The 19,567-nt window shown below is 39.7% G+C and overlaps 1 protein-coding gene across 1 annotated transcript in view; it reads left to right on the top strand.

Moving 5' to 3' along the window:
* The window catches only part of galns (galactosamine (N-acetyl)-6-sulfatase), a 54,321-nt gene that overhangs the window by 16,844 nt on the left and 17,910 nt on the right, over window positions 1-19,567 (top strand). The window contains exons 10-11 of the mRNA XM_079638118.1: window positions 5,057-5,193; window positions 6,615-6,717. Of these exons, the coding sequence (XP_079494244.1) occupies window positions 5,057-5,193; window positions 6,615-6,717 (240 nt within the window). The remainder of the gene's footprint in view (window positions 1-5,056; window positions 5,194-6,614; window positions 6,718-19,567) is intronic.

Genomic DNA, 19,567 nt, shown 5'->3' with positions numbered 1-19,567 from the left:
TCCATCATAAAAGTGCATCCATCCATCATAAAAGTGCATCCATCCATCATAAAAGTGCTCCACAGGCTCGGGGAGGTTAATAAAAGCCTTCTGAAATAAAACGATGAGTTTGTGTAGGAAAAACATTCATATTTAAAACTTTATAAAGTAAAATAACTAGCTTCCGGCCAAATTAAATCATACTTACGACGTTCAGGTCAGTTTTAAACCTTACCTTTGTCAGGACAATCAACGAATTCCTTTTGAAATATTTTTTTTTTCTTTAAATTCCCTTTGATTCCCATCTATGGCAAGTAAAAATAAATATATATATATATATATGATTATGATTTTATATATATATATATATATATATATATATATATATATATATATATATATATATTGGAACCGAGTAATATTGTTTTTTTAAACTTTACCTTTTTTCAGGACAACCATCAAATTCCTTTTGAAATATTGTCGATTTTTTTTCCCTTTAAATTCCTTTTGATTCCCAGCTCTGGTCTCCTTCCCTCCCTCCCTTTTCCCTGATCCGCCGAAGCTGTGCGCTCCGCAAATGACTTTTAATTGTATTAGGGTTAGCGGTGCCACGGGGCTGTGGCGTGGGGGTGTTCTGGAGCAGCGAGCGCTAAGCCCGTATCTGAGGGGTGTGCGGGGTCCTGATAGCACGGGGGACTGGAGGATTGGGAGCGTCTTAAGCGGCTAATCTGTTTGTGTGTTTGCTGAGGTTGGATTGAGCTGTAATGAGGGCTTCAGTATCTGAATATGCCAGGCGTGCCGGATAAAGAACTGAGGGGGAGAGGTGCATGCTGGGATATGTGCCAGGTGTCTGGGCAGCGTCTCATAAGCAGGTGTTTCGCACTGTTAATGTTTGTCTGGCGGTGGCAGGCTGGATGTTGCCCGCTCGAGTGTGGCTCTGTGTGATATGTGTATCTTCTCGTCCATTTCCCTCGTGGGGTTTGAAAATGGCATTGATGCCCATTTTTATTTTGCCAACGCTTTATTTTGATAGTCCACTTTAGACATTATACTAAGTAACTTTGCAACTACATGTTGTCATTATAGTATTAGACTGTCTTAATATCTGCTAACTCTTTATTTTGATGATCCCGACAGACATTCAACTGACTGTAACTTTTCAACTACCGGTACATGTCAATTTATTCTACTATCCCGAACCCTAAAACCCGCTAAACATTACGCAGTCGCCATGGTTACTACGGCAGTGCAAGCGGAAACCAGAGATAACGCGGATGTTACATCATTGACAGGCGACAAGTTACAAGGCGCTATGTAAAATTTTGCATTTCTCTGAATTTACACATTCAGGATAATATGAGTACACAATTGAAAGAAATATATAACACTGTGATATAAAAATCTTACATATTGTGCCTTTAAGGAGACGCTATTAACAAAACCGTGATTTGAGACTTGACCTTGACTTGGTCGGACTCTGCATTCGAACTACGGTTCACTTCACCGATGGAGTGTCGTGAATGTAAAAATAAAGATGTGGGGGGTGTTGTGTTCATCAGCTCAGACACACACACACACACACACACACACACACACACACACACTGAGTGCATTAGACAGGTCTGTCTGCTCAGATAACTAGCGTCAGAGAAGAAGAGAACCAAGAGGAAATGAATTGGAGATAAAGAAATTTCATTTCCCCTTTTTACAAGTCCCATGTTTTGTGTGTGTGTGTGTGTGTTGCTGGATACGAGCAGCTGGTGGTAACGGCTAGTTACCTTTATTAATTGTTCCCTTTGATTTCTCCTTTTCCTGTGTGTATAAGTATGTATGTACAGTAGGAGCGTCTGTGTGTGTGAAGCCTGAGAGTGAAGATAATGGAATGTACTGGCAGTGGTGAAGGGAATTCTGGGAGGCTGAAGTAGGCGACGCGTGTGTGTGTGTGTGTGTGTGTGTGTGTGTGTGTGTGTGTGTGTGTGTGTGTGTGTGTGTGTGTGTGCGCGCCAGCTGCTCAGTGCTGATAGCGATATCTGATTGTGAGCGTGCCGTTTCCCTCAAAGGCCCGTTCAGGAGAGAATAGAATGGAAGATCAAGGATGACAGCGAAAAAATGGCATTTTATCGGAAAATAGTTCAAAGTTTATAAATAAAATAAAGCTTTTTTTTGCAGCAGGACTGGGGAGGACAGATAAAGCTGCAGTTGCGGCCTCTGTCCCGACTCTCCTTTCTCTCTGCCTTTCTCTTCGTGTACAGAGATGTTAGTGTGGTTTATAATAAACCTGCGAGCGCAGATTACAGCGGGAACTGAAGACACGCCGCTCTCCTAAACCGGCCATGCTTTGAGAAGCACAGAGAAACGCGTTTGCATTGGTGCAGGTCTGTGTGATTTGCTGCATGGGTTGATTTATTACAATTTTGAGCATTTTGACTAGCGATCAGCTGATATTATGACTATTGATTATGTGATATGATAGATAATTGTGTTTGCTTTCCAATTAACCCATACTGTATCATAATTTGATATGTAAAATTTGAAGGCCCTTAACCCCCTATATTGCCACAGCCATTACATATTTAAAACAGTAATATCCTATACTAAACCTAAACTAATCTTGACAAACTATATATCATTTGAAAGCTTACAATCTCTAGTTTACATATTTGGTGACTTTGATTTTATTTTATTTTTTCAAAATAAATTACAGAGGAGCCGTAATTTATCAATTTGCAACAAGAATATTTTCATAACATATTGAAATGGAGGCGCCCTTATATGGGCAGTAATGTCCACTAGTGGAGAAGTGTGGTACTGCGCCCAAACTAAATCTCACTGAACGCTTATTTTTGAGATATCAACCTAACATTTGAAACACAACTTGTTCAGATTTTTGGCTTTGATTTTTTTTTTTTTTTTTTTTTTTTTTTGCATTTTTAGAGTCCACCAGGTTTTGAAAATATATATTTTATATAAAATATGAATAATTAAAATGTTTACATTTTCATAAACTCAAACTTCTATAACTTTTTTTCTGTTTAACTTTCTTAATTTATTTCACTTCTACAAAAATCTGCCAAATGTCTTCTTTAAAACAAGACCAATCGTACATCTATATTCCAAAGCATTCTTGAATTAATAAAGTAATAAATAAATAAAGGCTACTACTATTATACAGTAATTTATACAAACGTCCACATTCAGCTTAACATATGACTTCACGTAGGGCTGCTCGATTATGGCAAAAATCATAATTATGATAAATTAGATAATTGTGCTCGCTTATCCAATTATCCCATACTTAAAATATATATAATTTGAAGGCCTCTTAATAATCAAAACTGTTGCACATAATCTACTTCATGCCTTCAATTTTGAGCAGTAATTTTTTAACGTCCACCTTCAGCTCGTAGACAACTTTTGACTTCAGGGCTGCTCGATTATGGCAAAAATCATAATGATGATTATTTTTGACCATTTTTTTAATCACAAATCGTGATGAGATGACCAAAATCTTACACCAGTATTTTTTCTCTTCACATTAGTGAATATATATATATAGGCTATAGAGATATTATATACAGATGAAACTCGAAAAATTTGAATACTATCGTGCAAAGGTTTTCATAAGCTGTAAGCCATAATCAAAATTATTACAAATAAAGGCTTGAAATATCTCACTTTGCATGTAATGAGTCTATATAATATATTAGTTTCACCTTTTAAGTTGAATTACTGAAATAGATGAACTTTTGCACCATATTCTAATTTTTCGAGTTTCACTTGTAAATATCAAGTGTTTTGCTGGGAATTAGGTTGCTTTGATATACAAATGAACAAGTGAAATATCACACGTCTTGCTACCAATTTCGATGCAACAGTTAAATCTGTAATATATATACTTTTTTACAACAGTTATGGTACATGATTTGACCCGCTTTAGAGAAAAGGAATGAAATGTTGCACAATAATAGTTTTTTATCGTGTTTTCTTAATCGTTTGAAGCCAAAATCGAAATTGAAAATAAATTATGTTTAATTGCACAGCCCTAACTTCACGAGCTGCTCAAAACTCGTTAAAAAAAACAACACTTTTTTAAGTCCCCCTGTAGTCAATAATTGTATCCCTTAAAACTAATATTTGATCACCAATATGACATATTTAAAAGTTTGTCCTTGAAAAAAATATTTTATGCCTTAAAATAGCTTAAATGTAACTCGACACCCTTGCCTTATTTATTATACGTGTTTCTATGAATATGCAAATGAGCCAAATCATTGGTTATGTAAGGGATAATGTATATCCAGCCGGTTGTTATCTCAGAATAAACCCCAGATAGGGTGATGATCACACACACACACACACACACACACACACACACCTGAAGGGGGAACCACCGGCTGGATGTACATTATCCCGCTTATTACACGACTACTTGCCACATAAGTAAATAATTAGACACGAAATATTGAGTGGAGTCAAAATATTTGATCAGGTCTTTAAACGCAAAGCTCCGCGGGGAGAGCCGTTTCAGCGACAAGATCAAACTAGACGGACATTTAAGAGATATACAGTCATAACACTTATTACACAGCATTTCAACACATAAATAATTATGGAGATAAGATATATTGATTTCAGATTAAACTGTTTTAATATCATACCTGTTTGTGTATCATAATCACACAGTGACAATAGATACAATAGTCAATACAAGACAATACAAAACAATAGTCACAAAATGGCCGCCGCTGCGTTTGTATGAAACAAGAGAGCGAGTCCACGACACTGGATGGCATAATTAAATACCTATACACAAATACATGTTTTAATACTTCATTAGCTCACCAAATACAAAACGTCCACAAAGAAAACCCGTTCCTTGCGAGCGTATATCGCTGCTGACTCCAGTGACCCGGATGAGCCTGTGTTTCTGTTCTCAACGATTGTTATCTGGGAATAATATACCGCTGGATGGCGCTATTGACCAATCAGAATCAAGTATTCCACAGAGCCATGTTATAATGTTCAATAATCTCTGACATGACACCGCACGGCTCTTCTAAAGCGTTTTGTTCCTCAGGTGAGCCATCAGTTGGGCAGTGTGATGGATCTCTTCAGTACGAGTCTTTCCGTGGCCGGCGTTCTTCCCCCAGACGACCGTGTCATTGATGGCCTCGATTTAAGCCCTGTACTCTTCAACAACTCACTGCTCGACAGGTGACCGCCGCAAAGCAAGCGTCACATCCATTCACAGTCGATTATTTTGATCAGACATGCAGTATAAACATCCATTTTAGGTGATCGGTCATTTTTTCTAAATGTCATAATCATTTGTTAACTAACAAGTATTCAGTACTTCAATGAGCTCATTGTTTCTGCCTTTAATTATTACATTGTTTAAATTAATAAATGTTTTGCTAACTGTGATTTCGTATATGTACATTTCTGAAATGCATAACTAAGTTTCCTCTGATAACTGGATCACTGTAAATTGTAATGTGGACTCATGCATTTTCTGTAAAGCTGCTTTGAAATTATGTGTATTGGGAAAAGCGCTATACATAAATGTGAATTTAATTTAATTTAATTTAAAATCTCAGAACGTTCAGTACGTTAAGTAGTTAGACCCGTAAAAATAAAGGTTCTTAATTGGCATTTACTCCATAATGAACCTTAAACATTCATAGAAACTTTCAATTCCACTAAAGGTTCTTTATAGTGGAAAAGGTTTCTTTAGATTTTTTGTGTTCTTCACATCTAAGAAATAATAATATATACTTTAAAATATTTCACTTAAAGGGGCTATGTGTAGTTTTCAGCGGCATCTAGCGGTGATGTTTCAGATTGCAACCAATACGTTTACAAGCGAGTGCTCGTGCTATTATTATTATGTGGAGTTTGTGTTGGAGTCTGTGTTGTGCAGGTCGTTTCTTAGTATTAGCAGACTCCATGTCATAAAGTTGCAGTGTCAACGCTGTTGACAGCAAAGTCAGTAGAGAGACGAGGCGCTCGGGAGCGCGCATGCAGGTCTCCGTCACGTCACTGGATTTCGCGGCAAATCCGACCCGGAGACTTCACATAAAAATAGGAATACTTGCTTTCAGAGGTAATCGCAAACCCGCCAAGTGGATCATTTTATTGTGAGATTAAAAATGGATTAATTTTAGTAGAAAAACTACACATAGCACCTTTAAGAACACTTTTATTTATATAGCGCTTTTTACAATACAGATTGTTTCAAAGCAGATTTACAGAGATAACAGGAAAATAATGCAACAAAGTTTGTTTCCGGAAGAAAATAGCGTCACAGTCCAGCTTTAAGTTCAGTGATGTTTCATTTGTGCTGTAAAGTTATTAATTTAGTAGATATATAGCCGTTCTGGAGAAACTGTGATGTCATCATCCAGCTCAGTTCAGTTCTCATATAATGGTGTCAATGCAGTCAGATCAATAATATTGTTGAACATTAAATTAAACGTCCCCAACTAAGCAAGCCAAAAAAAAAAAGTGGACTAAAAATGGTTCTTCTATATGGCATTGCTGTGAAAACCCCCTTTTATTTTTAAGAGTGTAGATGCTCTTACTCAACATTTGATGTAGTCTCCAAGCACTTTCAAACGTGATTTTATTCCCCACAGACCCATCTTCTATTATCGTGGAAACCAGATGATGGCAGTGCGGATCGGGCAATACAAGGCGCACTATTGGACTTGGAGCAACTCATGGGAGGAATTCAACAAGGTCAGCGATTGCATATTCTTATATCTCAGTGTACAAAAGTCATTAAGAGATTTTAGATAATGGTCATGTTCTGAGTGAGAGCGTACAGTACTTATTAAGCATCAGTGGAGATATGATTGGCTGTCTTAAGTGAAAAATAACCGGTTGTCAAAGAGTCTGATGTGAGTTTAACATTTTCTAAATTAATAAGCAGATATTTAAACGGCAGTGTTGAGAAGTATAGGGTGTCTTTCATTTTAGTAAGTAACGACTCTGATGTCAGGCAGAATTACTATTGTGATTTCGTTTCTTACTGTGGTTAAAAATTGTATCATGGTGAAGATTTTAGTCAATTACTTGTATTGTGGAAATGGTTTTGGTTCAGAATTACTCATATCATGAAATTTATTTAGTTTGAGAATTATATAGTAAAAAAATTATTTTGGTAGAGAATTACATCGTATCATGGAATTGATTTTGATGGATAATTACTTGTATCTCAAAAATAATTTTGGTGGAGAATTACTTGCATCTCGGAAATGATTTTGTTTGAGAATTACTTGCATCTCGGAAATCGTTTTGTTTGGGTAGTACTTGTATCTCGGAAATGATTTTTTTTTGAGAATTACTTGTATCTCGGAAATCATTTTGTTTGGGAATTTCTTGTATCTCGGAAATTATTTTGTTTGAGAATTACTTGTATCGTGGAAATCATTTTGTTTGAGAATTAATTGTATCTCGGAAATAATTTTGTTTGAGAATTACTTGTATCTCGGAAATTATTTTGTTTGAGAATTACTTGTATCTCGGAAATCATTTTGTTTGAGAATTAATTGTATCTCGGAAATAATTTTGTTTGAGAATTACTTGTATCTCGGAAATTATTTTGTTTGAGAATTACTTGTATCTCGGAAATCATTTTGTTTGAGAATTACTTGTATCTCGGAAATCATTTTGTTTGGGAATTACTTGTATCTCGGAAATAATTTTGTTTGAGAATTACTTGTATCGTGGAAATCGTTTTGTTTGAGAATTACTTGTATCTCGGAAATCATTTTGTTTGGGAATTACTTGTATCTCGGAAATCATTTTGTTTGAGAATTACTTGTATCGTGGAAATTATTTTGTTTGAGAATTAATTGTATCTCGGAAATAATTTTGTTTGAGAATTACTTGTATCTCGGAAATTATTTTGTTTGAGAATTACTTGTATCTCGGAAATCATTTTGTTTGAGAATTAATTGTATCTCGGAAATAATTTTGTTTGAGAATTACTTGTATCTCGGAAATCATTTTGTTTGGGAATTACTTGTATCTCGGAAATTATTTTGTTTGAGAATTACTTGTATCGTGGAAATCATTTTGTTTGAGAATTAATTGTATCTCGGAAATCGTTTTGTTTGAGAATTACTTGTATCTCGGAAATTATTTTGTTTGAGAATTACTTGTATCTCGGAAATCATTTTGTTTGAGAATTACTTGTATCGTGGAAATCATTTTGTTTGAGAATTAATTGTATCTCGGAAATAATTTTGTTTGAGAATTACTTGTATCTCGGAAATTATTTTGTTTGAGAATTACTTGTATCTCGGAAATCATTTTGTTTGGGAATTACTTGTATCTCGGAAATTATTTTGTTTGAGAATTACTTGTATTGTGGAAATCATTTTGTTTGAGAATTAATTGTATCTCGGAAATCGTTTTGTTTGAGAATTACTTGTATCTCGGAAATCATTTTGTTTGAGAATTACTTGTATCTCGGAAATTATTTTGTTTGAGAATTACTTGTATCTCGGAAATCATTTTGTTTGGGAATTACTTGTATCTCGGAAATTATTTTGTTTGAGAATTACTTGTATTGTGGAAATCATTTTGTTTGAGAATTAATTGTATCTCGGAAATCGTTTTGTTTGAGAATTACTTGTATCTCGGAAATCATTTTGTTTGAGAATTACTTGTATCTCGGAAATTATTTTGTTTGAGAATTACTTGTATCGCAGAATTTTTTTTTTTTTTAGTATTACTTGTATCGCAGAAATCATTTTGTTTGAGAATTACTTGTAATGCAGAAATTATTTTGGTTGAGAATTATATTGTTTAATAAATCTTGTTTGAGAATTACTTGTATCTCGGAAATTATTTTGGTTGAGAATTACTTGTATCGTATAAATGATTTTTTTTTTTGAGGAGTACTTGCATCTCGGAAAGAATTTTGGTTGAGAATTAATTGTATTGCGGAAATTATTTTTGGTTGAGAATTACTTGTATCGCGCAAACATTTTTGGTTGATAATTACTCCGACAATATCTCCGACTTGTACCACATTGATTCATATTGGCGTTGATAGTGTTACAATAGAAACCCTAATTCTGAGTCCGAGGATGTGAACAGGCTTGAGTAGAATATCCACGTGTTGTCATTTCGTAATTACGACATGCCGTGAACGCAGCGATGTGTTAAAAAAAGCAACGTCGGCCGATAACAGTACAATATGGTACAGTCAAACAATATGATGCATGTCGATAGGGGATTTTCATAACTTCATAATTTGTGCTATAGGCATGAATGATGCCACATATTGTTTGGCTTTTCCTTTTGCTTGATGAACAGAAAAAAGGGCAAAAATATCCCATACACTTACATTTAAGGAATATCATGACAATATTGGTGCCAATAATAAGCAACCTATCCAGAACACACAGAACACCTTAGCATCATAGTGGAGAAATTTGTACAACAAATCACATTTTCTTCAGACTTGGCTAGTTATTGTCTCGCATTCCCCCGATTTCTTGCCTCTTGATGCAGTAATTGCATTCCAAAATGCACATTAGCGAGTTAATGTTATCTCAAAAACAATGCCTTATCAAATAGACTTGAAGATCAGGCAGTAATGAATATTAATGGAGCTAATGGAGCAGAAGCACTTCTGCAAACACACTTCATCTATTAGCGCTATTCCAGCAGCGTCTCTCGTACACACTACACACGCCTCGTTTCCCATTAAAGTCACACAACACACATACAGTCAAACCAAAAATTATTATTATTTTTTTTTTTACGTGTGCAGGACGCTATAGTTAATTTATGTAAGTGAGGAAGGCAAAATAAAGTAAACTGTGACATATTATACACAAATATTCTTCATACAGAGACTACCAGTGACATTTATACACATTTGGGGGCAAAAATGATTGGGCCACTGTGAGCTGGTCATGTTCTGCTGAAGTGTTTTGTCTGTAATTGCTAATGCTCTTTTTACACACACACTGAACACAATGAAGCATTGCTTGGTCACTGGTTGAGCTAAACTGGTATTATCTAATTGTGTAGTTAAATTTACCAGCTGACAGATATTCAACATAATTCATGTGTGAGACAGTCTAACCAGTGAAATATCTGTCAATTTTATTACCATTTTCTAAACTATAGTGAATAAACTGTGCTGATGTGAGAAATGCTGAATAAATGTTTGTTTGACTGTACATGTGACCGCTGTCCGCCTGGACCCTCGGCTTCTTCTCTGGTGTGTTTTATGCCCCATCGGTTGCTTAAATTGCTCTCTCCTGGACGGCCACTGAATCAATAGCGGCGCTTTATCAGCTCATGTGAACTGGAGTGTAACTTCACAAATAATGGTGTCTGATTGCTTGTGAGCCGTCGATCGATTGTTGGAGCTCGCGACTCACGCTGGAGTCTGGTCAATGATGGTTAATGTGTTTTCGGGAGGTTTCACCTGATGCTTTAGGGTTGCACACAAATTACGACGCATTTTCACCTCTAGTGCCATTTGGCATCTCCATTTGCCCGTCATTTCTAAGCTCAGCGCGTTTACATTGATTTGAATGATTGCGGGTGACGTGAGGGATTAAGCGTTCGGTTTTTTGCACATAGTCAAAACTAAAATTATTCAGACACCAGATATAATTTGTTTTTGTTTTTACTAGTGTGTGCAGGACACTATAGTTCATTTATGTAAGTGAGGAGAGCAAAATAAAGTAAATTGTGACATATTATACACAAAAATTCTTCATACAGTAAAAAATATACAAATTTGGGAGCAAAAAAGATTCAGATCATGTTCTGCTGAAGTGTTTTGTCTGTAATTGCTAATGCTCTTTTTACACACACACTGAACACAATGAAGCATTGCTTGGTCACTGGTTGAGCTAAACTGGTATTATCTAATTGTGTAGTTAAATTTACCAGCTGACAGATATTCAACATAATTCATGTGTGAGACAGTCTAACAGAAGGATGGACAAAACCTGTCAAATATCTGTCATGTTTTACTACCATTTTCTAAACTATAGCGAATAAACTGTGAGGAATGCTGGATAAGTTTGACTGTATTTAGACACTGCACTTCTCTTGAAAACAAGACTCTTTCACCCTCTGGTTTGTTTCCAGTTAAACCCGGGTGAAATGATGGCTTAATGGTATCGGTCATTCGGGTGAGCTCCTCTTGAAACCGGTGCGGATCAGCGAGGCGTGAAATGAGAAATTTCACAGCGTAAGTGCTTTGCATCCGATGATCCTCGCGCCGGCGCGCCGCTGAGCGATAATATGAAGTATTTTAGTGTGCATTACCTCACAGAAAACACCTGGGAATTCTTCTCTTAAATTACACTTTTCACTGGTTTCACTGTACGTAAGGATTATGAATCTGAGCTTTGATTGACAGCTGGGTTTGGGGAGGAGCTTTGGTTTTTTTGGTGGGAAGCCGCCAAAAAAAAGTTTTTTTTTGGTTTTTGATTACACTCTCTAGTGTATGTACAGGTGAAACTCGAAAAATTTTAATATGGTTCAAAAGTTCATTTATTTCAGAAATTCAACTTAAAAGGTGTCAACTTAAAAATTCAACGCCAGGGAAATGACCTGAGCCCTGAACGGTGTGTTGAGGGACTTAGGTACATACCCATGCTTCGGTTTCAACACGACTACAGAGTCGTTTGGCCCGAACTCCATACAAGAAGCTCTAGCTGAGAGCGCTTTCAAATCCCCCACGCGCTTCACTGAAGCGAGAGCCAAAAGAAACACGGTCTTGAAAGACAGGTGTTTCATGTCAACTGAGTGAATAGGCTCGAAAGGGGCCCCTTTCATAGCGTTCAACACTGTAGAAAGGTCCCAAACGGGGACTGAAGGAGGCCTTGGGGGGTTTAACCTCCTGGCTCCTCTAAGGAAACGGACCACCAGGTCGTTTCTGCCCAGTGAATGGCCAAGCGTCGGATTAACGAACGCAGATATGGCAGCTACATAGACTTTGAGCGTGGATGGGGTTCTTCCCTTATCCAATAGCTCTTGGAGGAAGGAGAGAATCTCCGTTTCCCCGCACTGAAGCGGTGACAGACCTTGGTCTGAACACCAACCAGAGAACACCGACCATTTGGAAGCGTAGAGCCGTCTAGTAGACGGAGCCCTAGCCTGTTCGATCGTGTCTAACACTCCCTTTGGGAGGTTAGCGGGTACCCGTTTATGGCCCATACGTGTAGGGACCAAAGCTCGGGGTGAGGATGCAGAATCGAGCCCTTGGCCTGCGAGAGGAGGTCTCTCCTCACTGGAATCGGCCACGGGGCAGTACTCTTCAGTCGCATCAAAACTGGGAACCAGGGTTGATTCGTCCAGTACGGAGCGACTAGTAGCACCGCGCATCCGCTTTCCTCGATACGCTCCAGCACTTGAGGCAGGAGTGAGACAGGAGGAAAAGCATAGAGCGGACGGCGGGGCTAGACACTGGCCAGCGCGTTCATGCTCTTTGAAAAGAATTCTGGGCAGTGAGCGTTTTCCTGGTTTGCAAACAGGTCTATTTCCGCTCTGCCGAACCTTTTCCACAGCAGACGCACTGTCTGCGTGTGTAGAGACCACTCTCCCGTCGGAACATTGTTCCGTGAGAGTCTGTCTGGGCCTACATTCAAGTGGCCTGGCACATGCATTGCTCTCAACGAGCGCAGGTTGTGCTGGGCCCATACCAGTATGCGTTCCGCTAACCTGAATAGGTTTCGGGATTTCACGCCCCCCTGGCGGTTTATGTAGGCTACTACCGACATGTTGTCCGAACGGACCAGGACGTGGTGCCCTTTTATCCGGGGACAAAAACGCCTCAGCGCAAAGTCCACCGCCATCATTTCCAGGCAGTTTATGTGCGGTAGTTTGGCTCGTTCTGGCCACTGGCCAAAGAACGGTCTGCCGTCGAGCAGTGCTCCCCAGCCTGAGGTGGACGCGTCCGTGGACACCACCTTCAGGCTCGAGGAAGTCCCCAGGCTTACACCTGACCGGTACCAGTCTGACGCTCTCCATGGTGTCAGGGCTGAAATACATTCCTGATTGACCTTGAGGCGATAACGACCGTGCAACCATGCTCGGCGCGGTACGCGCGCTTTCAACCAGAACTGCAGTGGGCGCATGCGCAGCAGGCCCAGCTGCAGTACCGCTGAGGCTGAGGCCATGAGGCCTAGCATTTTCTGAAATCTCTTGAGCGGCACTAAATGGCCGCTGCAGAAGGATTTCGCCATTTGCAGGGTGTCCTGCCTGCGCTGTGATGACAGCTGTGCTGTCATAGACAGCGAGTTCAGATCCAGTCCTAAAAAGGAGACCCTTTGACTGGGAAACAGTGAACTTTTCTCCCAATTGACTCTCAGACCTAAGCACTCGAGGTGATCGAGTATTAGTGTCTTGTGGTGAGCGAGTTCTGAAGGCGATTGAGCCAGAATCAGCCAATCGTCCAAATAGTTCAGAATTCGAATGCCTCGGAGTCTCAGGGGTGCCAGCGCCGCGTCCATGCACACTGTAAATGTACGAGGTGCTAGGGATAGGCCGAATGGCAGGACTGTGTACTGATATGCCCGGCCCTCGAAGGCGAATCTCAAAAATCGCCTGTGACGTGACGCAATTTGTATGTGAAAATACGCGTCTTTCAGATCTATCGCCATAAACCAGTCTCCTCGGCGAATCTGCGCGAGGATTTTTCTGGTCGTGAGCATTCTGAACTTTCGCTTTGCTAGCGCTTTGTTCAGACGTCTTAGATCCAAAATGGGTCTGAGACCCCCGTCTTTCTTGGGTACCAGGAAATATCTGCTGTACCAACCCCCTTCGCTTTGAGCTTGAGATAAAGGCTCTATGGCCCCTTTGCTCAATAGCTTCGCTATTTCGGCCCGAAGTAGGTGTGCTACTTCTGTTTTTACCGTGGTTTCGACTTTCTCTGTGAAACGGGGAGGGCGTCGATGAAACTGTAGCGAATAGCCTCTTTTTATAGTCTCTAGCACCCATTCTGAGACCCCGGGAAGTCTTTCCCATGCATCTGCACGTGTGACTAGGGGTTGAATGTAATCTGGGCCCTGGTCGCGAAATGGCGGCGACACGAGAGCAACCGTGTGCTGTAACATGGACGCCGTGGCGTCTGAGGCGGGGGGCATGCTTAACACAGTGTGCATCCCGCGCGCGCCCGTAGGGCTCGCTATATTTGTGAATAAATGTGGGCGCGTGGTAGCGGGCACATTTATAACACCGGGAATACCGTGTTTGTGAACTGACTGACCGTTCGTTGGTTTCGGTTTTTACAGAAACCGCCGAACGTGCAGTGTGTAGTGGTTGTGGGCACTGGACAGTGGGCACGCTCACTACATGTAAAGCACAATCGACTTTATGTGTGCAGACCCTGTGTTGTACGGGGCTGTGCTTGCACGGGTTGAAAAACCGGGCTCTGGTCGCGAAATGGCGGCGACACGAGAGCAGTCGTGTGCTGTAACATGGGCGCCATTTCAGCGTATGCGGGGGGCGCGCTTAATCGAGCGGGCAGCCCGCGCGCGCGCTCAGCTCTCTCAGCTGAGAGAGAGAGAGCGCGCGGTGCGAGCCCCGTACGGCTCGACATGTTTGAGAATAAATGTGGGTGCGTGAACGCGGGTACATTTATAGCACTGGGGAGTACTGTCTATTAGAACTGACTGACCGTGCATCGGTTTCGTTTCATAGAAACCGTGTGACATGTAGCTTGTAGTGATTGTGGGCACTTGAAAGCGGGCACGCTCACTACATATAATGCACAATCGACATGATTCGATTTTATGTGTGCAAGCCCTGTATTGTGTGGGGCTGTGCTTGTGTGTACGAATGGGCACTGGGTCGTGGGCATACAGTTACACACATTACATCATCGGCCGTGGCCGGGACACCGTGTAGCACAGAGAGTACTGTCTATCAGAACCGACTGACCGTGCATTCGTTTCGTTTTTACAGAAACCACGGGACATGCAGTGTGTAGTGATTGTGGGCACTGAAAAGCGGGCACGCTCACTAACTTACATGTGATGCACAACCGACATAAATCGATTTTATGTGTGCAAGCCCTGTATTGTGTAGGGCTGTGCTTGTGTGTACGAATGGGCACTGGGTCGTGGGCATTACGGATACACACATTACACCATCGGCCGTGGCCGGGACACCAGAAAATACATTTTCAGATTTACCTGGGGCGTCGTGAAAACGGCGTTTGTGTGCAGGCAAACGGGCATTAATGCCGATTTGGTGACTGCAGAATACACTGGCACGGTCGCGTATGTTGGGACTGTGCGAGCGAGACATTTTAGTGAAATCCGGCCGCGGCGGGATTTTAACACTGTAGCTTTCCTCGAAGCAGATGTGCGCATCCTTGCTGAAAACGGGGTTTTCCGGGACTCCGCGATTTCTTCGTGAATTCAGGAAGAAAGAGGCGCGGGTCGTGAGGACGGTAACGTACGTTCCTCTGCAGAAAAACAGCCATCCAGCCGGTAAGCGCATCGATGCTGGTCTTTCTCCGTCGACGCTCACGAGCGGCGGGGGAGGGGAGATCCTCGGAGCTCGCCCATCCGAAGCGGGAGAGAAAAGCAGTCGTCCTCCACAGACGCGGCTTCACCTTCCTCGTTCATGACGGACGCGGCGGCACACAGCGGCCCTTGTCCGTCGGTCAGAGAGTCCAGCGAAGCGGGCGGAGAAGCTGGCGGCAGCAGCGGCGAGCACCTCATGGTGGGGGGAGGTTCCGGGCTCCGCTAAGCACGGCGCTTTTCACGGCGCGACACTACAGCGGGCGGAAAGATGCAGCTTCAGTAATGAACGCCCGGCGAGTCCGCAGAGTCACCGTAGGCATCAAATCACAGTGATGGCAGCCGCCATCGACGAGAGCTGAAGCTGCGTGATACTCACAGGCAGGAAACACAAGCACGTGGTCCCCGTCGCTGAGTGGGGCTCTACACGAGCCACAGGAGGTGCGAGACATCTTGAAAAAGACACTCGGCTCTTTTAGTGGTGAAAAACTGTGTGACGCGACGGCGAACACACACACAAAACACACACACATAATGTAAAGGATATTCCACGCCGGAGAAGCGCAGCAGGGAACGGCGGCTGAAGGCGGCGGCTTCAGAGAAAAGGCTCGTCCTGCTGAGGTGCTTGTTCCAAACGGCTGTGGCGGCTCGAATCCAATCCAACGATGCGTGCAGCTTCGTGAATTTTAGAAAATCAGTGTGTTAGACAGCTATGCTCGTATTTATAGGCCTAGGCCACGCCTGTTTTGGCGGGAGGTGACGCAGAAGGGCGCGAAGCGCCCTCATTGGTCAGCGTCTCTGGCCTCGCATAGGCTGTGCTTTTCTGGCGGAGCAGCCAATGGCTGAGCGATATTGCTCCGCCTAGGGTTGTATGCTACAGAAAAGCGTTTTACAATATTTACAAAATTAAGGATTAATTTTTAGGCTTCAATCTCGACAAAGAAATACTTTCCCGTAGCGTTCTTCGACGCAGTACGAGAGAACTCTACGTAAGAGAACTAATATATTATATAGACTCATTACATGCAAAGTCAGATATTTCAAACCTTTATTTGTTATAATTTTGATGATTATGGCTTACAGCTTATGAAAACCTTTTCACAATATTCTAATTTTGAATTTGGGGTTTTCATAAGCTGTCCACGTTTTAATAAGTTTCTTAATTATTGTTTAAAATTAGCATCTCTCCTTAAAATACGGATTGCTTCAAAGCAGCTTCACATTGATAATGTTAATGTTCTAAAATTAAACAATATGCAAAAAAAAAAAGTGATTTCAGCTGTAAAGCAGCTCTGCGAGAAGATAATAGTGTTATTATTCAGATCAATATTGCTTCAATTCTGTTCAATAACTGTCAAAGTTATGAAACGAGTTCAGTTTGGCTATAATCAGATCTGTTGTTATATTCAGCTCAAGTCAGTTCATTGATTATATTTAGTTCAATAACAGTGTGGATTATACATCTCAGTGCGGTTCAGATTTTGTCCTCATCCGATAGTGTCAGTGCAGTTAAATCCATAATATTACTGAATATTAATGGTCTTTTAGACCCCAACTGAGCAAGCCGAGGGAGACCGTGGCAAGAAGCCCACACTCCATTAAGCGGAGAAAAGAAAACCTTGGGAAAAACCTCTTGAAAACACTTAAGAAAACGTTTCTTGCATTTTCAACCAAATCAACTCTTGTTGTACTATTTGTTTTCTATTTATTGCATTTCTGAACATGCATTTTTAACTACACATTTCTTGTCGGGAACCAGTCGGTAATTACACTGCTTTAAGTTCTTACAAACTTGCATTTTTAACATGCCACCTCTCCATGCATAAATGTTATGTCAAAGTATTATGTCATGTTATGTTATGTCATGTTATTTTTCATGTTATGTTATATGTCATGTTATGTTATATGTCATGTTATTTTTCATGTTATGTCATGTTATGTTATGTCATGTTATGTTATATGTCATGTTATATGTCATGTTATGTTATATGTCATGTTATGTCATGTTATATGTCATGTTATGTCAAGTTGTCATGTTATATGTTATGTTATGTCATGTTATGTCATGTTATGTCATGTTATATGTCATGTTATGTTATATGTCATGTTATATGTCATGTTATGTTATGTCATGTTATGTCATGTTATATGTCATGTTATGTTGTTATGTTATATGTCATGTTATATGTCATGTTATGTTATATGTCATGTTATGTCATGTTATATGTCATGTTATGTTATATGTCATGTTATATGTCATGTTATGTTATATGTCATGTTATGTCATGTTATATGTCATGTTATGTCAAGTTGTCATGTTATATGTTATGTTATGTTATGTCATGTTATGTCATGTTATGTCATGTTATATGTCATGTTATGTTATATGTCATGTTATATGTCATGTTATGTTATGTCATGTTATGTCATGTTATATGTCATGTTATGTTATATGTCATGTTATGTTATGTCATGTTATGTCATGTTATATGTCATGTTATGTTATGTTATATGTCATGTTATGTCATGTTATGTAATGTTATATGTTGTGTTATGTCATGTTATATGTCATGTTATATGTTGTTATATGTCATGTTATGTCATGTTATATGTCATGTTATGTCATGTTATATGTTGTGTTATGTCATGTTATATGTCATGTTATATGTCATGTTATGTCATGTTATATGTCATGTTATGTCATGTTATATGTCATGTTATATGTCATGTTATGTTATATGTCATGTCATGTTATATGTCATGTCATGTTATATGTCATGTTATGTTATATGTCATGTTATATGTCATGTTATATGTCATGTTATTTTAGGGGTGGGCGATATGGCAAAAATATCATATCACGATTTACGATTTTATCACGATTCCTTTTCATGTTGGTTTTACTATTTTGCAAGTGACTGAGCATCACAGCCAAACTAATGTCCCTATTTTATAAACAAAGCCTTAGGTAACAAAATATAAAATAAAAAAGAATGGCAGACATTTAGGCCAAAGTGGCGAAGATAAAAAATATTTGTCATTGTCTTTGTTATTAAAAATTAAGAACAAAGATACACATACACAACTTAATATACAAATTAAATAAACAGTGCTTTATTTTTTCAGCTACAGGTGTATTTAACACCATTGAAGAAAGTAATTAAATGAACAAATATGAAAATAAAACACAACATCGACTTCACTGTATAAATTTTACATTGATTCTTATTAAAGCTACTATTAAAGTTCTCAGTCAAGAGTGAGTGAGATGCTCTTTGTATTTTGTTGTTTTATTAACAGGGATAGTTCTCCCAAAAATTTTAATTCTCTCAAGCCGCTTTAAACCCGAATAAGTCTCCCTCTTCTGTTGAAAATAAAAGTTATTTGGAAGAATGTGGGTAAACAAACAGTTGATGTACCCCAGTGTCATTCCTACTATGGTAATCAATGGGGACCAGCAACCGCCCGGTTAGCCACACTCCTCAAAATATCTTCTTTTGTGTTCAGCACAATAAATAAATTAATACAGGTTTGGAACAACATTAGAGAGTGAGTAAATAATGACAGAATTTTTATTTTTGGGTAACTGTCTCTTTAAGGACAAGCGGCAGCATGTTTACTATTAGGGCTACTGTCTCTTTAAGATCTGCGCGCAACGAGTCTACACGCATTTGACAAGCAGATTTTTTCTTCATTTTTTCTATTGTTCTTTCACTTTAGACATAACCAACTTTGTTTATGTAAACCTTGTGTGTATTTGACAGTATTAGCGCAATGAGACTCGAAAGATAACTTAGTCCAGTAACAGGCGCTGTTGTTAGACATGCTTTTAGTGCATGTGCGCGTCGGGTATAACGTTATTGCGCTCAGAAAAGCGCCCGTTAGAAAAGCGCATCAGCAGCGAATGACATGTTTAACCGGCAAGGCTTTAAAGCACATGCAAATAATTATTTTTTATGAACTACAGTGTCCCGTTCCTCTGCATTTCATGTGGATATACGTCGCGCTGTACAGTATGTTGAGACGGAGGCGCCAGAAATGCAAACTGATAAAATGGACGATCCTACGATATTTCT

Source organism: Phoxinus phoxinus, assembly GCF_949152265.1.
Source record: "Phoxinus phoxinus genome assembly, chromosome: 2".
Taxonomy (NCBI): domain Eukaryota; kingdom Metazoa; phylum Chordata; class Actinopteri; order Cypriniformes; family Leuciscidae; genus Phoxinus; species Phoxinus phoxinus.
This window is presented reverse-complemented; position numbering and strand designations above follow the sequence as displayed.